This window comes from Syngnathus typhle, linkage group LG6, assembly GCF_033458585.1.
Source record: "Syngnathus typhle isolate RoL2023-S1 ecotype Sweden linkage group LG6, RoL_Styp_1.0, whole genome shotgun sequence".
NCBI lineage: Eukaryota > Metazoa > Chordata > Actinopteri > Syngnathiformes > Syngnathidae > Syngnathus > Syngnathus typhle.
The window spans coordinates 9,705,657-9,726,110 of NC_083743.1; the positions used below are offsets into that span (position 1 = coordinate 9,705,657).

At 41.8% G+C, this 20,454-nt stretch overlaps 1 protein-coding gene across 4 annotated transcripts; it reads left to right on the top strand.

The window, feature by feature from the left end:
- The first annotated feature begins 1,670 nt into the window (after positions 1-1,670).
- pax3b (paired box 3b) lies at positions 1,671-20,191 on the top strand. Of its 4 annotated transcripts, none has more exons than XM_061281844.1 (9): positions 1,671-2,133; positions 2,348-2,583; positions 2,696-2,822; positions 3,024-3,167; positions 13,501-13,700; positions 14,413-14,578; positions 14,646-14,845; positions 16,472-16,756; positions 18,477-20,191. In XM_061281844.1, exons 1-9 carry the CDS (start codon positions 2,049-2,051, stop codon positions 18,492-18,494), a joined length of 1,461 nt encoding a protein of 486 aa, XP_061137828.1. In that variant the 5' UTR covers positions 1,671-2,048; the 3' UTR covers positions 18,495-20,191. The 4 variants fall into 4 exon arrangements, with proteins under 4 accessions (XP_061137828.1, XP_061137826.1, XP_061137830.1 ...); XM_061281842.1 differs by having other exon boundaries at positions 1,672-2,133; positions 16,472-16,751; XM_061281846.1 differs by having other exon boundaries at positions 1,672-2,133; positions 2,696-2,750.
- Positions 20,192-20,454: the final 263 nt, after the last annotated feature.

The window sequence follows — 20,454 nt, forward strand, 5'->3', positions numbered from 1 at the left end:
CTTTGAAGCCATGTTACTAGAATTTGCAGGATTCCTTATCTTGCGCCTGAAGGTATGGGACGGCCCACAGCAGGTGAAAGACCCCCGTTGGTGCTGCTTATTTTAAACTTTGCTTGCACCCCTTGGCTGTGCGCCTTTTTGACAGCAAAGACAACATTTGAAGTGGATTCTAAAGGGGAAAGCAATGCAAGAAGCACATGACAATTGAAGCTGCAATAAGTCAGTGGGAACCCCATCGTTGTGTAAATTCAACTGAATGAGGCTATTTATTGGAGGCATGAAGCTGATCACGTGTTTGGGAAAATTTTAAAACCCCCAAATTGAACTTTTGTGACGTATATTTTCCGAATAGGCATGACGTGTGCATTTTATTCTACTGAATATTCCCAGCAGACAAAGCTGGACGTTTCTCGAATCACATATAAAAATTAATTCAATGAATATCAATCAGATTTAATCGTCAAGGACAGCCTGGATAAATTAAAAGAAAAACACAAATCAAAGGATGAGTGTGATTTTCTTGCTTGAAGTGATACAAGATTTTATCGTTCAGTATCATTCCCGCACTCAATTTAAGACAAGCAAAAGGGATGACCATGTGTTTGTCTCTTTTGAGGATGCGACTGTCGTGATTATTTGACATTATGGGATGCCGTCTTTACAGCCTCCCTGGCGTCGTATCCTGCTGTGGCGCACGTCCCCCTTTCAGATTCTTCTCGGCTGGTTGGAGCTGAGACTGAAAACCACAATAAATTCCTTGAGTTGCGCACACTTTAACACCATTTGTGTCAAATACAAGGGCATGGGGTGGAAACAAATTAGAGCCAGTGTAAGGTAGCAGGCGTTAAATGGCTCATGACGCATACTGTTAGGTGACAATAATCGGTGAAATAACATTTTGGTGTGCGTGTGATATGTCACTTTTTCTTCGTTTGTTTTGCTTTGTGGGCTTTTACAAGTTTAAGGTTAACGACATCAGAATGCTGCAAAAACCTTAACGCGTTTTCCTAGAAGAATAAAATGAGTGCAATGATGTGGCAATGCAGTTTTAATTCGATTGTCATTAAATGGATTTGTATGTGATACAACAACAACAGCTGAAAAAAACGTACTTACTACTATTATACTTTTAAATTTAATTCATTTTTTACAATGTATACACATACATGCATACTTTATTGTGCAAGCATTTTTTAACCTAAATTTCAATTAAATGTATTAAATATTTTAACTTTTGAACTTGTTCGCATGCAAACTCTTTGGAATTTCGACAATGCTCTTTTTTTCTTCTTTTTTTTTTTTACCTCAATATGAAATCGTATTAAATATTTTAACTTTGGAAATAGTTAGCGCGCAAACTCATTGGAAGTTAGACAATGCTCTTTCCTTTCAGAAATACTTTAAAGAAGACAACCCCGTATGAGGCGCAATAAACATTTTTTTATTGACAACAACAGCCTGCATTCAACAAGTGTCTCGTCGTAGTTTTCTCAGGCCCAAACACAGTTTGGATTTTGGAAGTTCTTTAGACTATAATCACGGACTGTTGCTTTTGCTCCAAAATTCTGTTTTGCTGGTGCAAAACTGTAAAGACGTCTGTGACAGAAGAAAAGTTTTTAGACTAAGCCAATCACCGTAGCCGTTTGGTTTACGGGTCTGCCCCCTCGACCAATCAGAGTAGGGAGCGCCGACTGGCTGAGTGATGAGCGCTACTACTTGGACCGCGTATTCACACTTTGACCCATATCAAAAAATAACAACAACATTTAGCCTTCTGGACGCACCAGTCGCTGCATACATTTCTAGGCAGAGAGGATAAAGTGGAAACATTGGAGATCTCAAGTTACTTTTTGGGTCTCTTTTGTGGTTTTCCATGCTCGGAGAGAATCGACTGTCTCGGGACATCTCGATGCGCGCTTCAACAATATAAGCGATCCATAAAGTGTGGCGCTTCTAGGGTTATAGACGGTGACCCGGGGGTCCCCTTTGTACACCTCGGACAGCCTCTTCGCTGGAGGGATCTGTCTATCTTTGGGTTTGAAGGAGGTATGACTGCGCTGGCTGGGTCTATTCCCAGGATGATGCGACCCACGCTGGCACAGAACTACCCTCGCAGTGGCTTCCCTCTCGAAGGTAAAGAGCTTCACCGAGTGTCACTAATTTGTCATTCAGTCTTTATTGCCAGTTAAAAGGATCTCGACTTTCGTCATCAATTAGGTCCATCCTAATATTTCAGATACATCAACTTGCTCAAGAGTCCAGTTGTAGTAAACTAATTGTACATTTTAAAAAGTGGTATTACAACATATGTTTACAATTTTTAAAAATATTTTATTTGACTGTGTAGTGTCAACTCCGCTGGGTCAAGGCCGAGTAAACCAGCTCGGTGGAGTTTTCATAAATGGCAGGCCTTTGCCCAACCACATTCGACATAAGATCGTGGAAATGGCGCACCACGGCATCAGACCGTGTGTCATCTCCCGGCAGCTGCGGGTCTCCCACGGCTGCGTATCTAAAATCCTGTGCAGATACCAGGAGACCGGCTCCATCAGACCCGGGGCCATTGGAGGGAGCAAACCAAAGGTACGTGCATGCGTGAAAAGAAGAGAGCAAGACAAAACATTTAAGGATTAACTTGGAAAGCAGCACCAACTCCACATGCATGGCCAATAAACTCTGAAACCTTTCTGAGCAGGCAACGACGCCCGATGTGGAGAAGAGAATAGAAGAATGCAAGCGAGAAAACCCGGGTATGTTTAGCTGGGAGATTCGGGATAAATTACTGAAGGATGGCATATGTCACCGCAACAATGTCCCTCCAGGTAAAAGGGGAAGGAATTGATGATGGTTATTATTATTATTATTATTATTATTATTATTATTATTATTATTATTATTATTATTATTATTATTATTATTATTATTATTATTATTATTATATTTGTAAATATTATAATAAATATATTTGTTATTTAAATGTAAGTGAAGATTTAATTAATTGCTCCATCCGTGCACTTTTACAGTCAGTTCCATCAGTCGCGTTATGCGCAACAAGTGTGGAGGGAAAGACGATGAAGAGGAAGATGAGGATGACATGGAGAAGAGTGAAGTGGAAGAAAGTGACCGAAGAGGCAAGCACAGCATTGAAGGCATCTTAGGAGACAGATGTAAGTAACCTCTTCCAATTTTCTTTTGAAAATGTGTAGCCTGTTATCTTTTCTGTGTTCACTTAAGTAATATTTTCTCCATGTTGTAAATTCATTATAGAAGAGAAAAAATGATATGCGACCAGTTATACTGTCATTTATATCATGTACGTGATGTTGGGATGGGGGGTGCAGAGCGTTGTATTTTGAATTGTTTATGGACCATGTCTCACCGCCTAATGCTTTTCCCATGAGGCCAGATAGTTAAATCAAGCAGCAGGTGATAGTTTAGTGCTCGCAAAGAGTGCGTGTGAGTGCGCGCGCACGCGCTCGTATGTTTGCGGCGTTTTCGTTCACTCACTTTACACCAACATCTAATATCTTTGAATGTCAAAGTATTTTCATGACACAATTTTATTTTGCACGAAACCACTTGCTTAGAATTTGGGGGCTTTTTTCTTCATGCAGTCTGGTCCATGGTATTATTTAAAACACCCAGAGAGCGCACTGGTTAAAAAAAAAAACTTTGGTTGGGATATGAATTTAATTCTGCAAGTTTGTTCGGACTTATTTGTTCTGTCGGATACTTTTGTTGTCAATGAGTTGGAAACGGTTGAATCAAAATAGACGCTTTTCTTTTAAAATATCACACATCGTTTCAATTGCTTCTCCTTTTATTTAGTCAAGTATCAACATTGAAATGTCAACATGTCCCGCAAAGTTGAGTGAAGTAGAGGATGAGCGATAAAGCGCCCTCTCCGAGGAGACACAATTGTCCCCCAGATGAGTTGATCAAACATTTGTTCAACGGTTTCCATCAGCGCACAAAGACGAGCCAGCGCGCACAACGGGGATGAACTTGGGAGACAAAGGCGCGGGAGTCTATTCGAGCCTCACGCTTGGGCTGTGCGCGGACAAAAGAGCCAGCTTGGAAACACATTTGGTTGCTACTAAAGACGAAAAGGGGAAACCTGTTTAAAATTCAAAAAGGGGAGAGGACAGCCTCTCCGTCCGCGGCAAAGCGCGACAAAACATAGGCCGCAATGATGGATGAATTATTCAGGGAGCGCGCCAGCCCTATTTTAGAAGCCGTTGACCAAGAGAAAATGGCCACTTTTCCCTACAAAATGTTTCCTTTTTAGGCTCTTCTATTGAGGCCGGCTGCCCGTCAGCCACTACAATAAAAGCCTCAGAAACCCGCTCACGTATAGTTGGGAGAAGCGCGTTGGTCCCCCACATGCGCGCGCGCACATATCTCGCTGCAAAAAAAAAAAAAAAGTCAAGCTCAACATTTTAATACAGATATAGGTTAAGATTTAAAAGCGCAAAAAAATCCAAAATGACCATATAAAATATTCAATTTGCAGAACAAATTCCAGTTAGAGACATATTTTATGTGTTGCATGTTTTTTTTTTTTTTGGTGAAGTTCTATGAAGTGGTGTTTCTTTAAGAGAAACACCAGCGCCCAGGGGCGATCCATTGCTATTTGTCACATATCCAGACACTAAATGGTCAACCAAATAAAGCCCCTGCACTTGGGAGGGTGAGCTAATAACCAAGACGCTTTCACTCTAAAACTTATGATCTATTATTGATTCTTTTGGTGGATGGCGGCCTTTCCTCCCCCGGACATTAATAATGTCTTTTAAACGATGTCGATATTGTGCTATGACACTTTTAATGACGGAGGGAGTGTATTAAAGAGTGTGTTGGGTGAATAGCCACCAATGTTCTCTCCCCGGAGAGCCCAGCTCTGGCCCCGGAGCGTATCGCTCACAATTGGGGCCGGCCACCGGTCCCCACTGACCCCCTCCCTTACTTGCCGCCTGCTCCTCAAATCTCTTCAAGCAGATTAAATCGAGTCTTTTATTTCATCCCACTTTCATCTGGAGAGCAACTCCTCCCCTCGCCCTCTGTTTCCTATTCTGTCTCTTCTGCTGTCAGCCCTGCATGTGTCACCTGCAAAGTTAGTCCACTTCCATGAAAACCTTTGAACCTTTTGTTATTAATTTACCGTCACGAAACAATTGCCTTTAAAATAAACACAATATATTATTCTGTTTGCGACTAAAACAGTTAGTCCTAAAACTGACGAGCACATTTATTGGATAAGGAATGATGAAATAAAAGTGTTCTAAACAGAATGTGACTGTGGAGCAGCCAAGAAACATTTTTGTAATTTAAATCCAAGACTTCACTTCTTGTACTACAAGAACTGCCCCTTCCCGCAGATAAACATTATAACAAAAACACATAGTAACTACTCCAGTGAATGTCAAATAAACAGTAATTATAAAAGCAGTGAAAATGTCAAATTAACGAGGACTCGATTTTAGCAGTAGTAGGCAGTAATCTTTGTTTCCACTAGTTGGCTGTCTTAAGCACACTCATTGTTAATCTAATATACGCGGCACCCAGACACAATCATGTGATAGTCACCAACAGTCAGTCTCTTATGAAATAGTCTATACTTTCTGTTGCCACAAAACTGCCATTTTAGATTCTGTCAGATATGAATGCATTTGGCAGTAAGGTTGGTCCTCCAGCTCAAACGTCATAGTTATACACCCATAAGACAAAGTAGTCACAGAGGGCCAATCTTCTCTTTACTGCCGCTTCAAGTTTTCACAGTGTGTCTTTAAGAGTCCATTCGTCATTAGGTTAAATTAGCCAGATAATACAGACGAGTGTTGTTGAGGGACAGATACGTTTCCATTTAGTCGAGTGCGCGCACACATACACGTACGCAAACATTCCTCTTTGCAATGCAAACAGTCAAAGGGATAACTTTATTTGGCGAAAGGGGATCCTGGAAAGAGCTAATTGAATAAGCTCCGAATCTTTGAAAAAACCCTTACCATGGTGAGCGCAGTCATCATGTCATAATTAGGTTTATTGAGGCGCATTCCTTCAATCTGCCTCCATTCTCCCAGGCTCATTGTAACCAGGGTCTGGGCCAATGGCTAGGGGACAAAAGGGAACCGTGAGCAGACAATACATGAAAGAGCCATTAAGATTTGGCTGGCTTTGTAACACAAACTGAGCAGGACTTTGTTTGTGCAAATAATGTGGGTGTGTTAAAAAGACTCGGGTGGAAGCTTGCCGTGCTGCAAGTGTAACAGGTTGGCATACGCTGGATCAGTGCCAAGGGGAGTGGGGATTTAGGAAGAGTATTGGATGTGTGGATGAAATATATGTGACATACTATATATTAGGTATAGCTCCATATCTTCAAATGACCCCTACGCAGTCACCAAAGCTACAAAAGACGACTCAATCCAAATATTGAAGAAGAGTGCATGTTCTCCCGAAAGCTGCCATACTGATTCTGTCATGACGTGACAACGACAGGACCGATAAGGTTTTTGAGGTTCTTATAATAGCTATTGGCTATAAGAGTCTTGAGCCAAGTGTCTGCTGAAGAGGGCTCTGTCTGTCTACTGAAAGAATGAATGTGTCACTCTGGGCATGAGGGCAAAGGAGGAGGGCACCAGGGCCAAGTGGCCAGCCCCAAATCACGCTCCTCTACCCCGGGGGCTATCAAGCCCGCTCTCCTCGTCCCGCAGTTCTCCCTCTCGTGAGTTTTTTTTCTAATAAGCCCATGCATGATGACTACCCAAGCATGAAAACATAGTTAGCCTCAAATGAATGGCTCCTCTATACTTCGTTAAAGCCTCTTTCTCCTTTCCCACTTTTATTGTGACTCACTGATATCAATTCAAAGAGCAATTAATGAATGCACACCGACTTTGAAGTCAGGCTGTGCTTTTTGGGAGGCTGCTGTGTGTGTGCAAGTGTTTAGGGCTGGGAGGGGGCAGAGGCTATTTGGGGTATTCCCCTCTTTAAGACTGGCTCTCGTGCCCCAGTCTTGGCTGTGATGGACTAGCCACATTGAGCTGCTGCTGAGTGCGCCCCAAAGAGTGAAAGAGTGAAAAGGCCTAGTGAAGGTCAAGTAGAATGGCTCGCTTTAGAATAAGGCCTCTCTTTATCTCTTACAAGCTCGCACTATAGGGATAGCGACTCGGGCATGGATATGGCTCCGATAGGTTGTCTTAAAATATGCATATTTTTGTGATGTGATACTTTGAGTGTAAAGCAAAATTTGAGCATTTTTGTTAATGGAAAACTTGAATCTTCTCGTGTCTATGTCAAATTGATTGCTTTAATGGGCACATATGTGTTTGGGTAGTGTAAAGTTTATGAAAGAAGCCAGTCAATGTAGCAATTTGCGGTCGCTAAATTGTGTGTTCACTCACACGAGCAGCAACAGGTACAATCGAGGGTGAAAACCACAAGAGGGTTTGTAGTGCTGATAATTTTTATGACATAACACTTGGGAAAGCACCGCTAGTGGAAAATGAACTCAACTTAAATTTATTTATACACCTCTTTGAAAAACAACCACAGCTGAAACAAAACTGGATAAGATCGCACATAAAAATAAAACAATCAAACACCCGTTTTCACCCAAGGTTCACCGAGCGCTGAGAAACCCAAGGAGGGCAGGAGCGGTGGGGGCAGAGTCTCTTAGACGAGCCGGTGTCGGGTACCAGAGCAGGCAGGCAACCGTGGGACCCGGCAAATATCATTACACAACAAAGTGTGGCATAAATCCTTTCAGAGGAAGCAGCCATGGCTCAGTGGAACACACGAGGTTCCACCCTGGTCGCCTGCTGGCTCTTTACGATAGTCGTTATTTCATCCGTTTTTCCCCTCCCGTTATGATTGATAGGAGGAATGGTTCAAATCTCCTCCTGTCTTCCTCGATCCTCTCTCACTTTGGCGTGGGCTCTCTTCCCTTGAGGCATCCCTCTCTATATCTCCTTCAGAAAGCATGCAGGGAATGCAAAGTTGTTCATTGGAGTTGTAGATGGACATCATAAACAAATGCCAAATAAATGTGCTGGTAGTCTGCCAATAAATACCGTAGCTAAAATGCTGTAATGGTGCAACCAGTAAATTAATGATGCAATAAAAGACAATATAATGAAAAAGGATGAAAAATTACAATTTGTTACAAGCTAGTAACTCAAGAGTTTTTTGATAGGGGATATGACATGACTCCCTCTTGTGACTGGCTCCAAATCAGATCTTAAATCATCCAGAAGCTCAAAAATGACATTGATGAATAGTCGATATGTTGCAATAATTTATGTTGGGATTTCCAAAAGGTTTAAAACTGGCAGAAAGGTTTTCCCTGCTGTCATTTTTTTTTCTGTGCTGTGCTGGCACCGCTTAACATGCTAGTTTGCACATGCGATTAAAGCCTGCTATGTAAATATTCAAAATCAAACAGTACATTTTGGCTCAGGTTTGACAAATCACATTTTGCACACTACTGTGTTAGCTTATTCTGGTCCCACATCACAGAATAAACTACACAGTAGGGAGTTTTATCAAACAAAATCCTGCTTACCTCAATAAGACAATCTAAGCCTGTTAAGCTCTCACGTCGATTTGTGTGTGCTATCACGTTTGCGCCCGTTTTTATATAATAATATAAATCAACTTTCTGTATTTTGAGATAAATGGCAAAAAGTTGCTCGGACCTGCACATTTTTACACTCATTTTAAAATGTTAATAATTTATTGACTCAGTGTCAACAACTTTAGTTAAATTATTTTATAAACAATAAATGGCATGAATGTAGGAATAATTCAATTTATTTATTTAAAAATAATTTGGGCTTTTCATCTCTTTTTGGAAAATAGTTCTTTAGTATGTAAACATTACGCTACGCACCAAAGCAGCAGATGTGAGCAAGATTACTCTTACCTCTATAAGTGAGAATGACAGTTAACATGTGAAGAGTTCACCTTGTTGCCTCTTGACATAACTTCCCCCTCCCCTCCATGACCTGAGCGGTGAGATGGATTTAAAAGACAGGGAACAGCAAGGTCATAGGGCTGGCTGCATGAGGTTACTCTCTCTTCGCACACAGGAAACAAGGTTAGAAACACGTTTAGTTAAAATTGACAGGTAACCATTTCCTCATACCCCCCACCACTAATTTGAACAACTTCCATGGCCATCGGCTTCTCTTTTCGCAACAAGGATGTGATTAATCGCACTTGTCTAGCCACGCGCATAATTTGTTGTACATCTTAAAACAGTTCACTTGTGAAGGTCACAACTTAGCAAGTCAAGTAAGCCCACCACCCAAAAAAAGCCCAACCTCGCACACACCATCTTTTTTCTAAACCAGAGCGTCACAGATGGGCCCATAAGCTGTCAGTAAAGCCATTATCTAACCCAGCATCTGCTTGCGTTGACTTCTATATACTGTTTAATGCAGTCAGCCAGTCACTTAGTCCCCCGACGCCTGAATAGAAGCAGCATGGTTGTCCCGCCCAAATAAATGCTGCGTTTGTCTCCTCTGCCTTTTGTTTTGTGTGATTTTGGGAGGGGAAGGTGCAGAGAAAGGGGGTGGACAAAGTGTCACCGCCTCACTGTTAACTAAAGCCCCAGAAGTGTTCCTGAGCCGTGCGAAAAACGGGTGTAAATAATCCACATATGGTCGGTCAATTCCCCCAAGTCCTCAAACTCAAGCTGGACACGTCGCTTTTGCTCATTTTCTCTCGCTCTGCCTCTCACGCATGCGTGCATGTATGTTGAACCAGAACTGTCTCATGTCTCAGTGGACATATTTAAGCCTTTGTATACCCCCCATTCTCCACCCCACCAACTAAGCAGCAATACTGAAGTCTTTCCAAAAGTCTGTTCCAGCTAAATCCTCTCCGTTCCCTCTGGTTTTCCCTGGCGTGGCGTGGCAGGAGACATTCTGGGTTCTCTTGGCTCCGGAGCGGGTGTTTTGCTCGGGGTCCCTCAAACTGGGCCTCTTGGGGCTTCAGTTTGGTTAAATTAAACAGTTTTGTTTTCTCCTCTGACCCTCTCGACCCTCCCCTCCAACTGCTTCTCCTATTTTGAGGAAATGCTCCTCAGGTCGCCTCCACCGAGATAATGATACCCTTTTAAGCATTTTTTTTTCTTCATATTTTGACGAATGAACCCGATCAGCCCCCCCCCCCCCCCCTTTTTTTTTCTTTTTTTCTATAGGGTTAACATAGCGAAAGAGAAGTCAAGTGTTTGGCTGAGTTTGCTGAATTTTCAAGACACTGGCAAGACAGCGAGAGGATAATTTGATTGGCTAATTGTGTTTGACAGTGCCAAATCGATGCGATCACATCTTAAAGACAGCAAGGGAATGACGGAAAATGGGGCTCTCTCAAACCACTTGCTTCCAAAGTTGGATAAGTTCCTAGAAACCGAAAATGTTGGAACTTCTCTCTTTGTCAATCTCTCACAAAGACTTTCAAACGACTGCGGCGCTTATTTACGATGAGAAAAAATGTTTTGAAAAGTGGCTTTGTGTTTGTGCTTGACCACTCATCAAAGATAAAAGGAAACAAAATGGCAGCTAAAGAAGGGACAGCACGATTGTGGGGGAAGGCTGGGCTTATGTAAAAAGATGGCCATGTGCTTGTTGAGCTCCTGACTTAAGCTTCATCAATGGAAACAATTATAGATTGTGATTGGGAGGATGTCTCTTGGCATTACGTAATACAAATTGTCATCTCATGTTGTTTACCTCACATCAACTTCATGTAATATCGAGTTAGTAGAATTATTACTTCTACTATGCTACTACTAATAGCGCTGACAAGAAAGTTGTGTTTCCACTATTTTACAAAAACTTAAACCAACACAAAAACAACCCAGATGCTCAGACCGACTATCCCCACGAGTACATTTACATCAGCAACAACAGACCCCAATGCTCCCATCAGCCCCTGAGGTGCTTGTACAGTTTCCTCCGGAGGAAAGAGTTTTCTTTGAGGGGGAGGGCTAAAATGCCTCTGGCTGTGCCCCCATCTCCCCCATTCCTCTTTATTCACCCCCTTCCCTCTCCGGCTCCCCCGTGGGGCAGGTGACAACCCTCTACTGTGAAGGGCCGAGGGAGCCATGACGGATTCCACAGATGGAGCGTGGAAATCGCCAGCAAAGAGTTCAGCTCTTTGCAGCAACAAAGGGCCGGAGAGTCAGAGAGAGAAATATGGGTGGAAAAGAACGATCGGGGGGGAGACAAAGCAAGACAGTTAAGAGAAAGAGGACAGGGAGGAGTAGGTGTTGCTTGTTTAAAAAAAGAGAATATTGTGTTTGCAAAATTGGATTTTCACTAAGATTTTTAATGAGCCACAAAAAAGCTAATTTGATTATCATTGCATTACAAAAATGAGACAGCTTTCACAATCAAAATTGAAGCATAACATCTTTTTTTGACTTTGTCCAACTTTTTAAACTTTACTTTTGACTTTTCAACACACCCAGACTATTTGATTGGAGACCAAATTCCTTTTGCACCATGCATTGAACATCGGAGCTGTGCTTCTGAGACTGTGACTGATTGCAACAGGAAGGCGGTTGGGGGTCCTGTGTGGCTCAACAAGGAAATAAAATGCTGCTACCTCAGTTTAAACAAGTCACTGTTTTAAAGCAGAGGCCAGGAAGAAGTGTAGAAACATCAAAAAAGCTTTTTTCTTTTGCACTTTGAAAAGAATGAGATTTGTGCCATTAGGTCATGGCCACCTGAGTTTGGAAAAAGAACAAATTATAAAAGCATAGGCATGTATCTAAGACCTCAGTGTCGAAAAGTGTGAGTCCATGTAACATTTCAACGCACATAGAGCGAAACAAATGAGCCAATTTGAGCCGTCCATGGAAGATCAGACTAGATTGTTCACATTGCCCAGACGAGGTGCCACGTTCTTTTCTTTTGAAACTATGGTAGCAGTTTTAACTGATAGGTAATTCCAAAATGATTAAGGATTTTCCCAGCTACCTCCACTTTCCCAGGGCCCAAATCCCTGTGAAATGCTGAGGAACGTGCTAAAGTCGGGGGGTGGGAGGTGTGGGATTCCATGTGGTCCTGCTCGAGGAACCCACTATGTGTTTGTGTGCGTGTGTGTGTAGGGGGGGGGGGGGGGTCTTTGTTGTGTGTCGGGGGCAACAAACCTTTCATCTCATTTTTTGCCAACCTGTCCACAACACCAAAGCCCTATTGACCATACCCTAAATTCCAACATACTTTTATGTTTTTATGTTTTATGTTCAGTTATGTTATTTTGGGTGGGTCTGTCAAAAGTTAGGACTATACTACCTGCTGAGTTGTTGTTTTAGATTAGACACTATTAGAAAACGACTGTACAATGATGGCACTGCAAGATTGCAAAATTGCAAAATATTCTGAAAATGCTTCTATTTCCTTTTACCCCACTTCTGAAAATATTTTACTTTTTGCCTCTGTCATGAATGTTTCTTTACCAATTTGCCCCTAATGCATGTGTCTACGATGGGGGCCCTCATCTGGTTGGATTCACTCCGATTTGATCCAAAGTACAGATAGCATTGTCAAATTCAAGGATGGAGCTTCTCAGTCAAGTTGAACATCCACTATTACTTATAAAGTCACATTTAATTGTTTTTTGTATTTACAATAATGAAACACCATTGGGCATCGAAATAAAAAAAAAAATCAATTTGGATGTCGAATCTATACTACTAGGTATACATGCAGTATTAGAAGATATCAGCTCGATGCTGTATTTACTGTATTTATTTTTGCTGGATCAAATATTTAAAATTTATAAATTTTACATTTAAGAAAAAATATGACAACATTTGCTACATTTTCTTGAGATTGGTGACTAGACTTGGGGTGAAGATTCTAAGAAGTCACAAGTTATCTGAATAAGCAGTTTGTTCAAAAGTCATGCATGCTTTCCCTCTCTCCCATGTGCTCTCTCTCTCACACACACACACACACACGCACACACACACACACACACGCACGCACACACACACACGCACACGCACACGCACACGCACGCACGCACACGCATGCACACGCACGCACACGCACGCACACACACACGGCAGAAGAATGGCCCCAAGATCCAAATTAGCCTTTTGTGTGCCTTTTAGTCCACCAGTACCCCTGTGGAGCTGTGGGATTTTCTTCCATAGAGATTATTGACTCACAATAATTCTCCTGAATGGAAGTCTGTTTGGCCACAAGACCTCGAGGAAAACTATCACTTGACAGTGCAGGTGCATGTGTGTGTAATCAATAAACAAAAGGTGGTTACATCACTGTGTTTATTTTGTTCATCGAGTCTGTCTTTTCAAGATCAGGTGGCCAATGTGACTCCTTATTGACTCTGATGATACGATAAACAAGTTAACAAAATACAATTTGCATGTTAGTGAGGACATTATACTTATTTTCCTGTTTAAACATCTGATGCAGGGAGAAAATACTGAGTGCTTTTTTTTTTCTGTCACTATTTGACTAGCGAGTCATTCAGATGAGGGTTCGGAAGTGGAGTCAGAGCCTGATCTGCCACTAAAACGGAAACAGCGGCGCAGTAGGACCACCTTTACGGCAGAGCAGCTGGAGGAGTTGGAGAGGGCCTTTGAGAGGACCCACTACCCTGACATCTACACCAGAGAGGAGCTTGCCCAAAGGGCTAAACTGACTGAGGCCAGGGTGCAAGTAAGAGATGACATACGTATTGATGATGATGACACATTGACCACATTAATTGACAGTACACTTCAATGAGATGCAGTATCTGAATGATGAATTTTTCGCAATGAATCCGCCCTCATTTTTTTTCTCTAACACTTCAGTTTTCAATAAAAAAATAAATAATAATAATATAAAATAATTTATGTATTAAGTGTTCAACAGGTGGAATTATATTGCAATACATGGACGGTAACGTCCATAGTGAGCAAGATTTTATGGGTCAAACTTAAAAACAAAAATATAACAAGAAAAAAGTAAACACATTTTTTAATTGGTATCAAAAATACGTTTGGGAAGATAATGAAGCCATCTTACGAAAATGTGTTCTTGACCAGTTTTATTTATTAGGAATATTTCTAAATCAATACTTGGTGATGATGGTGTCCATGGAAACATTGGTACGTATTTCCATGAACGAAACTTGCGCAAAGGATTTAATTAAACTGTTGAGTCAGTCTCTTCAATATTGATATTTTAAAGTTTTAAAAGCTCCAATTAATCAATTAGTTGAACCAAATCATCTTTTTTTCTGGAATAAACAAAATGAACCTGCCTACGCTCCATAAAGGAATCAATGTCACTTTACTATGTTCATATGGATTCAGCGTGTTGTGTTTCAACATCAACTGAATACACAATACCACATCCTCACATATACCAACAATGTCAAAACCAGGTATGGTTCAGCAACCGAAGAGCCAGGTGGCGAAAGCAAGCAGGGGCCAACCAGTTGATGTCCTTTAATCACCTGATCCCAGGAGCTTTCCCACCTTCAGCCATGTCCAGCCTTACTCCTTACCAGCTCTCTGACAGCGCCTATCCCTCAGCATCCATAGCACAAGGTACTTACTAAGGTTTCAACACATGAATTATTGCTAGACTACAACCCATCAACCTTGTTCACTTTAGAGCCGCCCAGCACGCTACACCGACCACAGCCTCTCCCGCCGTCGTCGGCTCACCAAGTGTCTAGTGGTGGAGGACAAGGTGAAGGAAGCTCAGCCTACTGCCTTGCCTCTGGACGCCACTCTTTCTCAGGATACTCGGAAAGCTTTGTGAGCCCAACCAATCCCATGAACCCGGCCATTGGAAATGGACTCTCCTCACAGGTGAGGCATCTCTGACTTTGACGCTTTTCTAATGACTATGTCCCTGATGATACTGTCCTATCACCGCTGTGTGAGGCAGTGGAGGCCTGAGCCTCAGGTTGTCAAGGAAAGAGATTGGCATAAACTGTTGTGTTTTGTTATTGGCTTTCTTCTGCATAATTTTGGCATAAACATTTTCCTTTCAATGACGATCACCACCAACAGTGGATGTAATGCACCAAAATCTTTGCACAAAATATCATCCAGAAATAAACAATATAATAATATTGTGGATAAAGTGAAAGAGCACAGTTTACAGTTTTCGGTACCAACGAGTGCAAACAGAGAACAGCAAACACTGGAGCCTGTGCCTCGAGGGAAGTCCTGTGATTGCATTCTTAAAATGCCTCCCTTGATATTACCCTCGAGTGAACTAGAGTTCTTATTTATTTGTATGTTTCATATGTCGAGGAAGGAATATTTAGCCTCAGATGTTTTTCCCCCCTCGTCCCGACATTTTTCTCGCTGGACTCCTGGATACGCTGATTCAGGCCTCTGGCAACGGCAGTGTTCCAATATGAAACACCCTGGAATGGCAAGTCAGCAGCCCTCTCATGAGGCAGGAAGCGACTCTGGGCAAAGAAAGAGACATTATTGATCAAGACATGCAACAAGCAGAGATATAACACAAGCATCGGCGTCATTCGAGCAGAACTTTGCAGTTACAGTGGCGGCGGGTTACTGGTTTCGGCAGCATTTTTTTGGCAAGAGTTCCTAGTCTTTTTTGAGTCCACCAAGCCTTCCAAACAAAATGTCTTTCTTTTTTTCTGAGGAAAATGTTATAGGGCATGAGAGGAAACACCACTCCTCTCTCCAAGTCAACATGGACTCCTCTCCTACTTGGAAATGATTTAAGCAGTTCCATGTGTGTGAGTGGATGTAGAATAATATGTCACTTATAGGGCCAGGAGGACACATAGTGCTGCATACCTGCTTCTTATTAGGATGGCTCTCGGAACCTCAACCCGTTGATCACATGTAGGGTGGATATGATACATTTAGAGCTTGCAGGTTTAGTTACAAGGTGATGAGCGCAGACTGGATTTCTCATCAAGAGGTTACTGGAATAGTCGGTGTGCTTCTGAGAGAGTTGTTGCTATCAGTCCCTATTTGGACACCAGTTGAACTGCTTTGCCCTGCAGCTCTTTTCCATGCTTTGCCGGCCAAAGAATAGTCCTCCAAATTCGATTATTGTGTCGCTAATAAAGACCAGGTCAAGAGCTAATGCTTTTCTCAAGCTGCAAATGTATTCTGAGGTTTTAGTTAAGTGAAGCTTAAGGACGTTTTTCTTTTGACTTCAGAGATAAGTTATCTTTTGCTGTGATGTTTTCCAAGCAGTTGAATTTTAGAATAGTTGGGAGTGTGGATGTCTAACAAATTATTTAATTCTCAGTCTCTGAAGCTGAGTCCACATGCTTTCTGACAATCTTTTTAAAGATCTCTGTTGCATTGTGTATCAATGCATATGCAGCCAAGTATCTGAACTTGGAAACTTTTGTAGAACAAGCCACACAACATTCTTTTCTATTCACATATTAGACTGGTGCTATTTTGGAAACTATGTCCTCTCATCTGTCTTTCCAACAGGTGATGGGTCTGCTGAATCACGGTGGGGTTCCACATCAGCCGCAAAGTGACTATGGCATCTCACCTCTAACCGGTGGTCTCGAACCGGCTGCCGGCATGGCCGCCAGTTGCAGCCAACGCATGGATCACATCAAAGGTCTGGAGGGTCTGACCAGTGTTCCCTCAATGTCAGCTCTGCCCTCCCTGCCCAGCTCGCAGTCCTACTGCCCCCCCTCCTACAGCTCCCAGGGCTACACAGTTGATCACATGGCGTCCTACCAGTATGGCCAGTACGGACAAAGTAAGGTCAATAGAATTCACTTAATATTTTGTTTTCTTTCGCCACTGCATTGTTTTATGCAGTTTAGTTTATAATATTTGTTTGTTTGCAATGTCCCCTAAGAAAAAAAAATCTTGCATTTCATACTTCGTCAATCATTTCAGTCAATACAATGTTTCCTCAAGGCCATTTTCTCAACCAGCGTGACTGTGGTCACAAAGCAAAAATGTAAAAAAAGAACTTTATTGGCCCACACCGAACCCTGACTTCAACCCTCTTAACCATTCTTCGGAAAATGATTAGGTCTGAATCAATGGATACAAATGAGGAAGGTGTTATTTTGACAATTTAGACAATAACACATTTTCTTTCTTTCATTTTCAATTATCCTAAATAGTGGAGATGCTGTCCTGCTTGCAAAGGTGCCGCCCCACTCCAAACTCAGCTTTTGGGGGCAATTGTGCATGTCTGATTGCCACCGAAAAGTAATTCACCTAAAACTGTGAGACAGTCATTCAGTAGAGTCAGATCCCATCACGGAAAAGTAAAGCTCCAAAAAGGTTTGAGGGTTCGACTCAGCGTGTTTGCCCTTTAAAGAATATTCACTTGTTGACTCATGAGAGGGTCTTTTCATTTCACATTACTGTTCTGAAAGTCTTGCAGTCAACCTCAGACAAATCAAAATTTGCAGGGCAGTGTCGTTTTCTGCTATGCTTTGATTACAGCAGCCAGCGTTTCCAATTTTGGTCCGCAGGGGCTTGGCCAATCAGTCTCATCCAATAATCTTGTTTCAAACTCTGGACGGTTCTCTTCAAAGAGCGTGAAAATGAGCTCAAAAGTCATGTTTAATTTTGTGAAAATACCAAATAGATATGCAACTTAATATCAAAGAATAGAACAAAATATCTTATGCAGTATCCCCATCATATAACATAGACCGAAAAATAATCTTGGTTGTACACGTGAAAAACCTTTAGCCTGTTTGTGTTGTACACATGCCTAATAGTGCAAAGGTGGTTACTAGGACAACCCGTGTTCTCATACACCTACGCACCATCACAAGTCCATCTTGATGTGATTAATCAGTGGGACTGGATAACCAGCGTGCAGTTGGGCTTGGAGCTGCAAAAGAAAGGTCTTTTCTGGAGGTGGACGGATCCTAATAGCCTGTGGCAGGGCGGCTATTAGAAACAGGTGTGAGGACTGAGGTCAGCTGGGGAGGCAGTATTTAGCAGTGCTGCTTCAGGTTCTAGTGAAAGGGATGGCAGTCCGATCCATCACTGGACTGTTGAAAGAAGACTAGCTCGGCAGCGCACTGGGTAGCATGTCCGCCTCACAGCTAGGAGGGTGCGGGTTCGATTCCACCTCCGTCCCTCCCCGTGCTGAGTTTGCAAGTTCTCCCTGGGCCCACGTGGGTTTTCTCCGGGCACTCCGGTTTCCTCCCACATCCCAGTATTCAGTATGAAGATGGGTTGGGCAGTACTACTTAAAGAAATCAATACCTTTATTATTAAAGTATTGCTATTATATTCACCTAATTATTTGCTATACTACATCTGCACATTTTACGTGGAAATTGCTTGACCTTGCATCCTGCCTCTTGATATGCCCGTAAAAATTTGTTAACAAACTAGCATCCATTTGACCATAAATCTCAATCGTTAATTGTCTTTCTCTACATTTGATTTCAAATCCTTATTTCCTGTTGTCATCACTCCTCATCCTTTTTTCTGTATGTTTTTTCAGGTCCCCTTCCTTATCTGAGGCCTGAGATTGCCTGACCCAAAGCTTGAGTCCACAAAGAATGAAGACGATCATTTGTCAACAGGACCAAAATAAATTGGATTATGCTCTCTGATGCAGGACATTTCATGATTATATCTTGTGAAAGCCAGAGAGCTCTAAGAAGGGAACATAAGAAAGAATATCACACCAAAAAAAAAAATCATCCACTGTGGATGAATTGCGGATGAACAGCACAGATTTCAGCGCTTAATTTGGTCAGTTCTGGACATGTGGCTTTCTGACCATTTTTACTTCTCAGTGAAGTCCAACAATCACTCCCTGTGAGATCCCTTTTTTAATTTTTTTTTTATAAACAATGATGAACCCCACTGTTTCGCCGCAAGATGGCCAGCCGTTAAAAAGACTCGAGGCAACATGTTTACATATCTTGCAGCCACATGACGATGTATGAAATTCCATGTAACACCAAATGAATCTCCCAAATCGTTTCTGCCCAGATGGGTGGGAGGAAACATGCTTTGCTGATTTTATCTATATGACATTTATTTGAGATCCCACACAAGCCACACATGAAGAGATATTCTAGAAGCAAAGAAAGCAAACACGGGGAAATGAATATCTGGGTTAGAATATATAAGTAACGCTAACATACACCACAGCTGTACTGCTGAGGAAGTTCATTCAAACCTCCATTTAAGCACTCGCGCTCCTCCTCCGTCTTCCTCTCATTGACGTTTCGGGCGGCGAGGCACAGATCTTGGCCTTTTGTAGTGGTTCGGAGGCCTTGCAGGAGGTCAGAGGTGACTTTAGAGAAAGTGACAGATGAGAGAGCAGTAGAAGAGAAGTGGTTTTAACAAAAAGTGAGGGGGGGATGGGGACGGTTGATAGGCAAGATCGATCACAGGCTTAAACCCTTTTAAAGATCTTTCTCTTGCGGGAAAAAAAAGTCACTAGGTCATAAGTCACGACCACAAAACACTTGAGAAGGCAAACGAGCAGCAAAGTTTAGATAAAAGCTGGACATGCATTTTCCCCGTAGAGCAGGAGTGCAATATATCACATATCGCAGTGTCAGCCACATCATTTGAGGAAACACTTGACCTATTTGAGACTTTTCATTGTATTTTATATTTTTTTTGAATAGGGAAACATTTAAGTTCAAAATTATTTCCAAAGTGGATTATGTTTTTTAAGCAATTAACTTTGACCAATTATTTTCTCAAAATCATTAATGATATTAAAAAGCTACCCACTTGGGTAACTCGACCAATATGTCAGTTTTCCAACTACAGTCCATTGCTTTTTGTGTTCATTCCCACAGAAATTGTCATGAGAACAGCAATTTAATGTGCTCACTATGAGATGATCAGAATACAACAAATTACATTAGAAAGAACAAAGACAAAATTGTTATATCGTTGGACCAATCTGTCTCAGTTTTTCATTCCAACCATTTTAGTCACAAACCATTCCAAGCAGCAAAAGGGGATTTTATCTATAACCCTCTCCGCCCCTGAAAAAACAAAAAAACAAACAACCAAACAAGAAAACATGACCACATGCAAGCACTCTGTTGTTTGAATATTTGGTAGTATGAACCAGTTCTTTTAGTCATGTATGTTTTTGTATTATGAAGTGGTATCACATAAGGCCATGTATGTGTATAAGCACATTATCATTATTATTTATAATTAAATAAAAAGTCTGAAAATTCACGCGGTTTTGTTCATTGTTTTCTCCCTCAGATTACTAAATAGAGTCTTTGTGTTTATTTTGGTCATATTGTGTGTGTGTGTGGGGGGGGAGGCAAGTGACTGTGATTCACTTTAGTGAGAGAGTTCAGACCCATTCAGAGACAAATATGTACTTTTGAAGGCACTCATGTGAACCCCCATCCCCCCAACCAAAATAGGCCCGCCAAATGGTGATCACCAGACATCCAAAGGGACACTGAACACAACTGCCTTTCTAACCAACG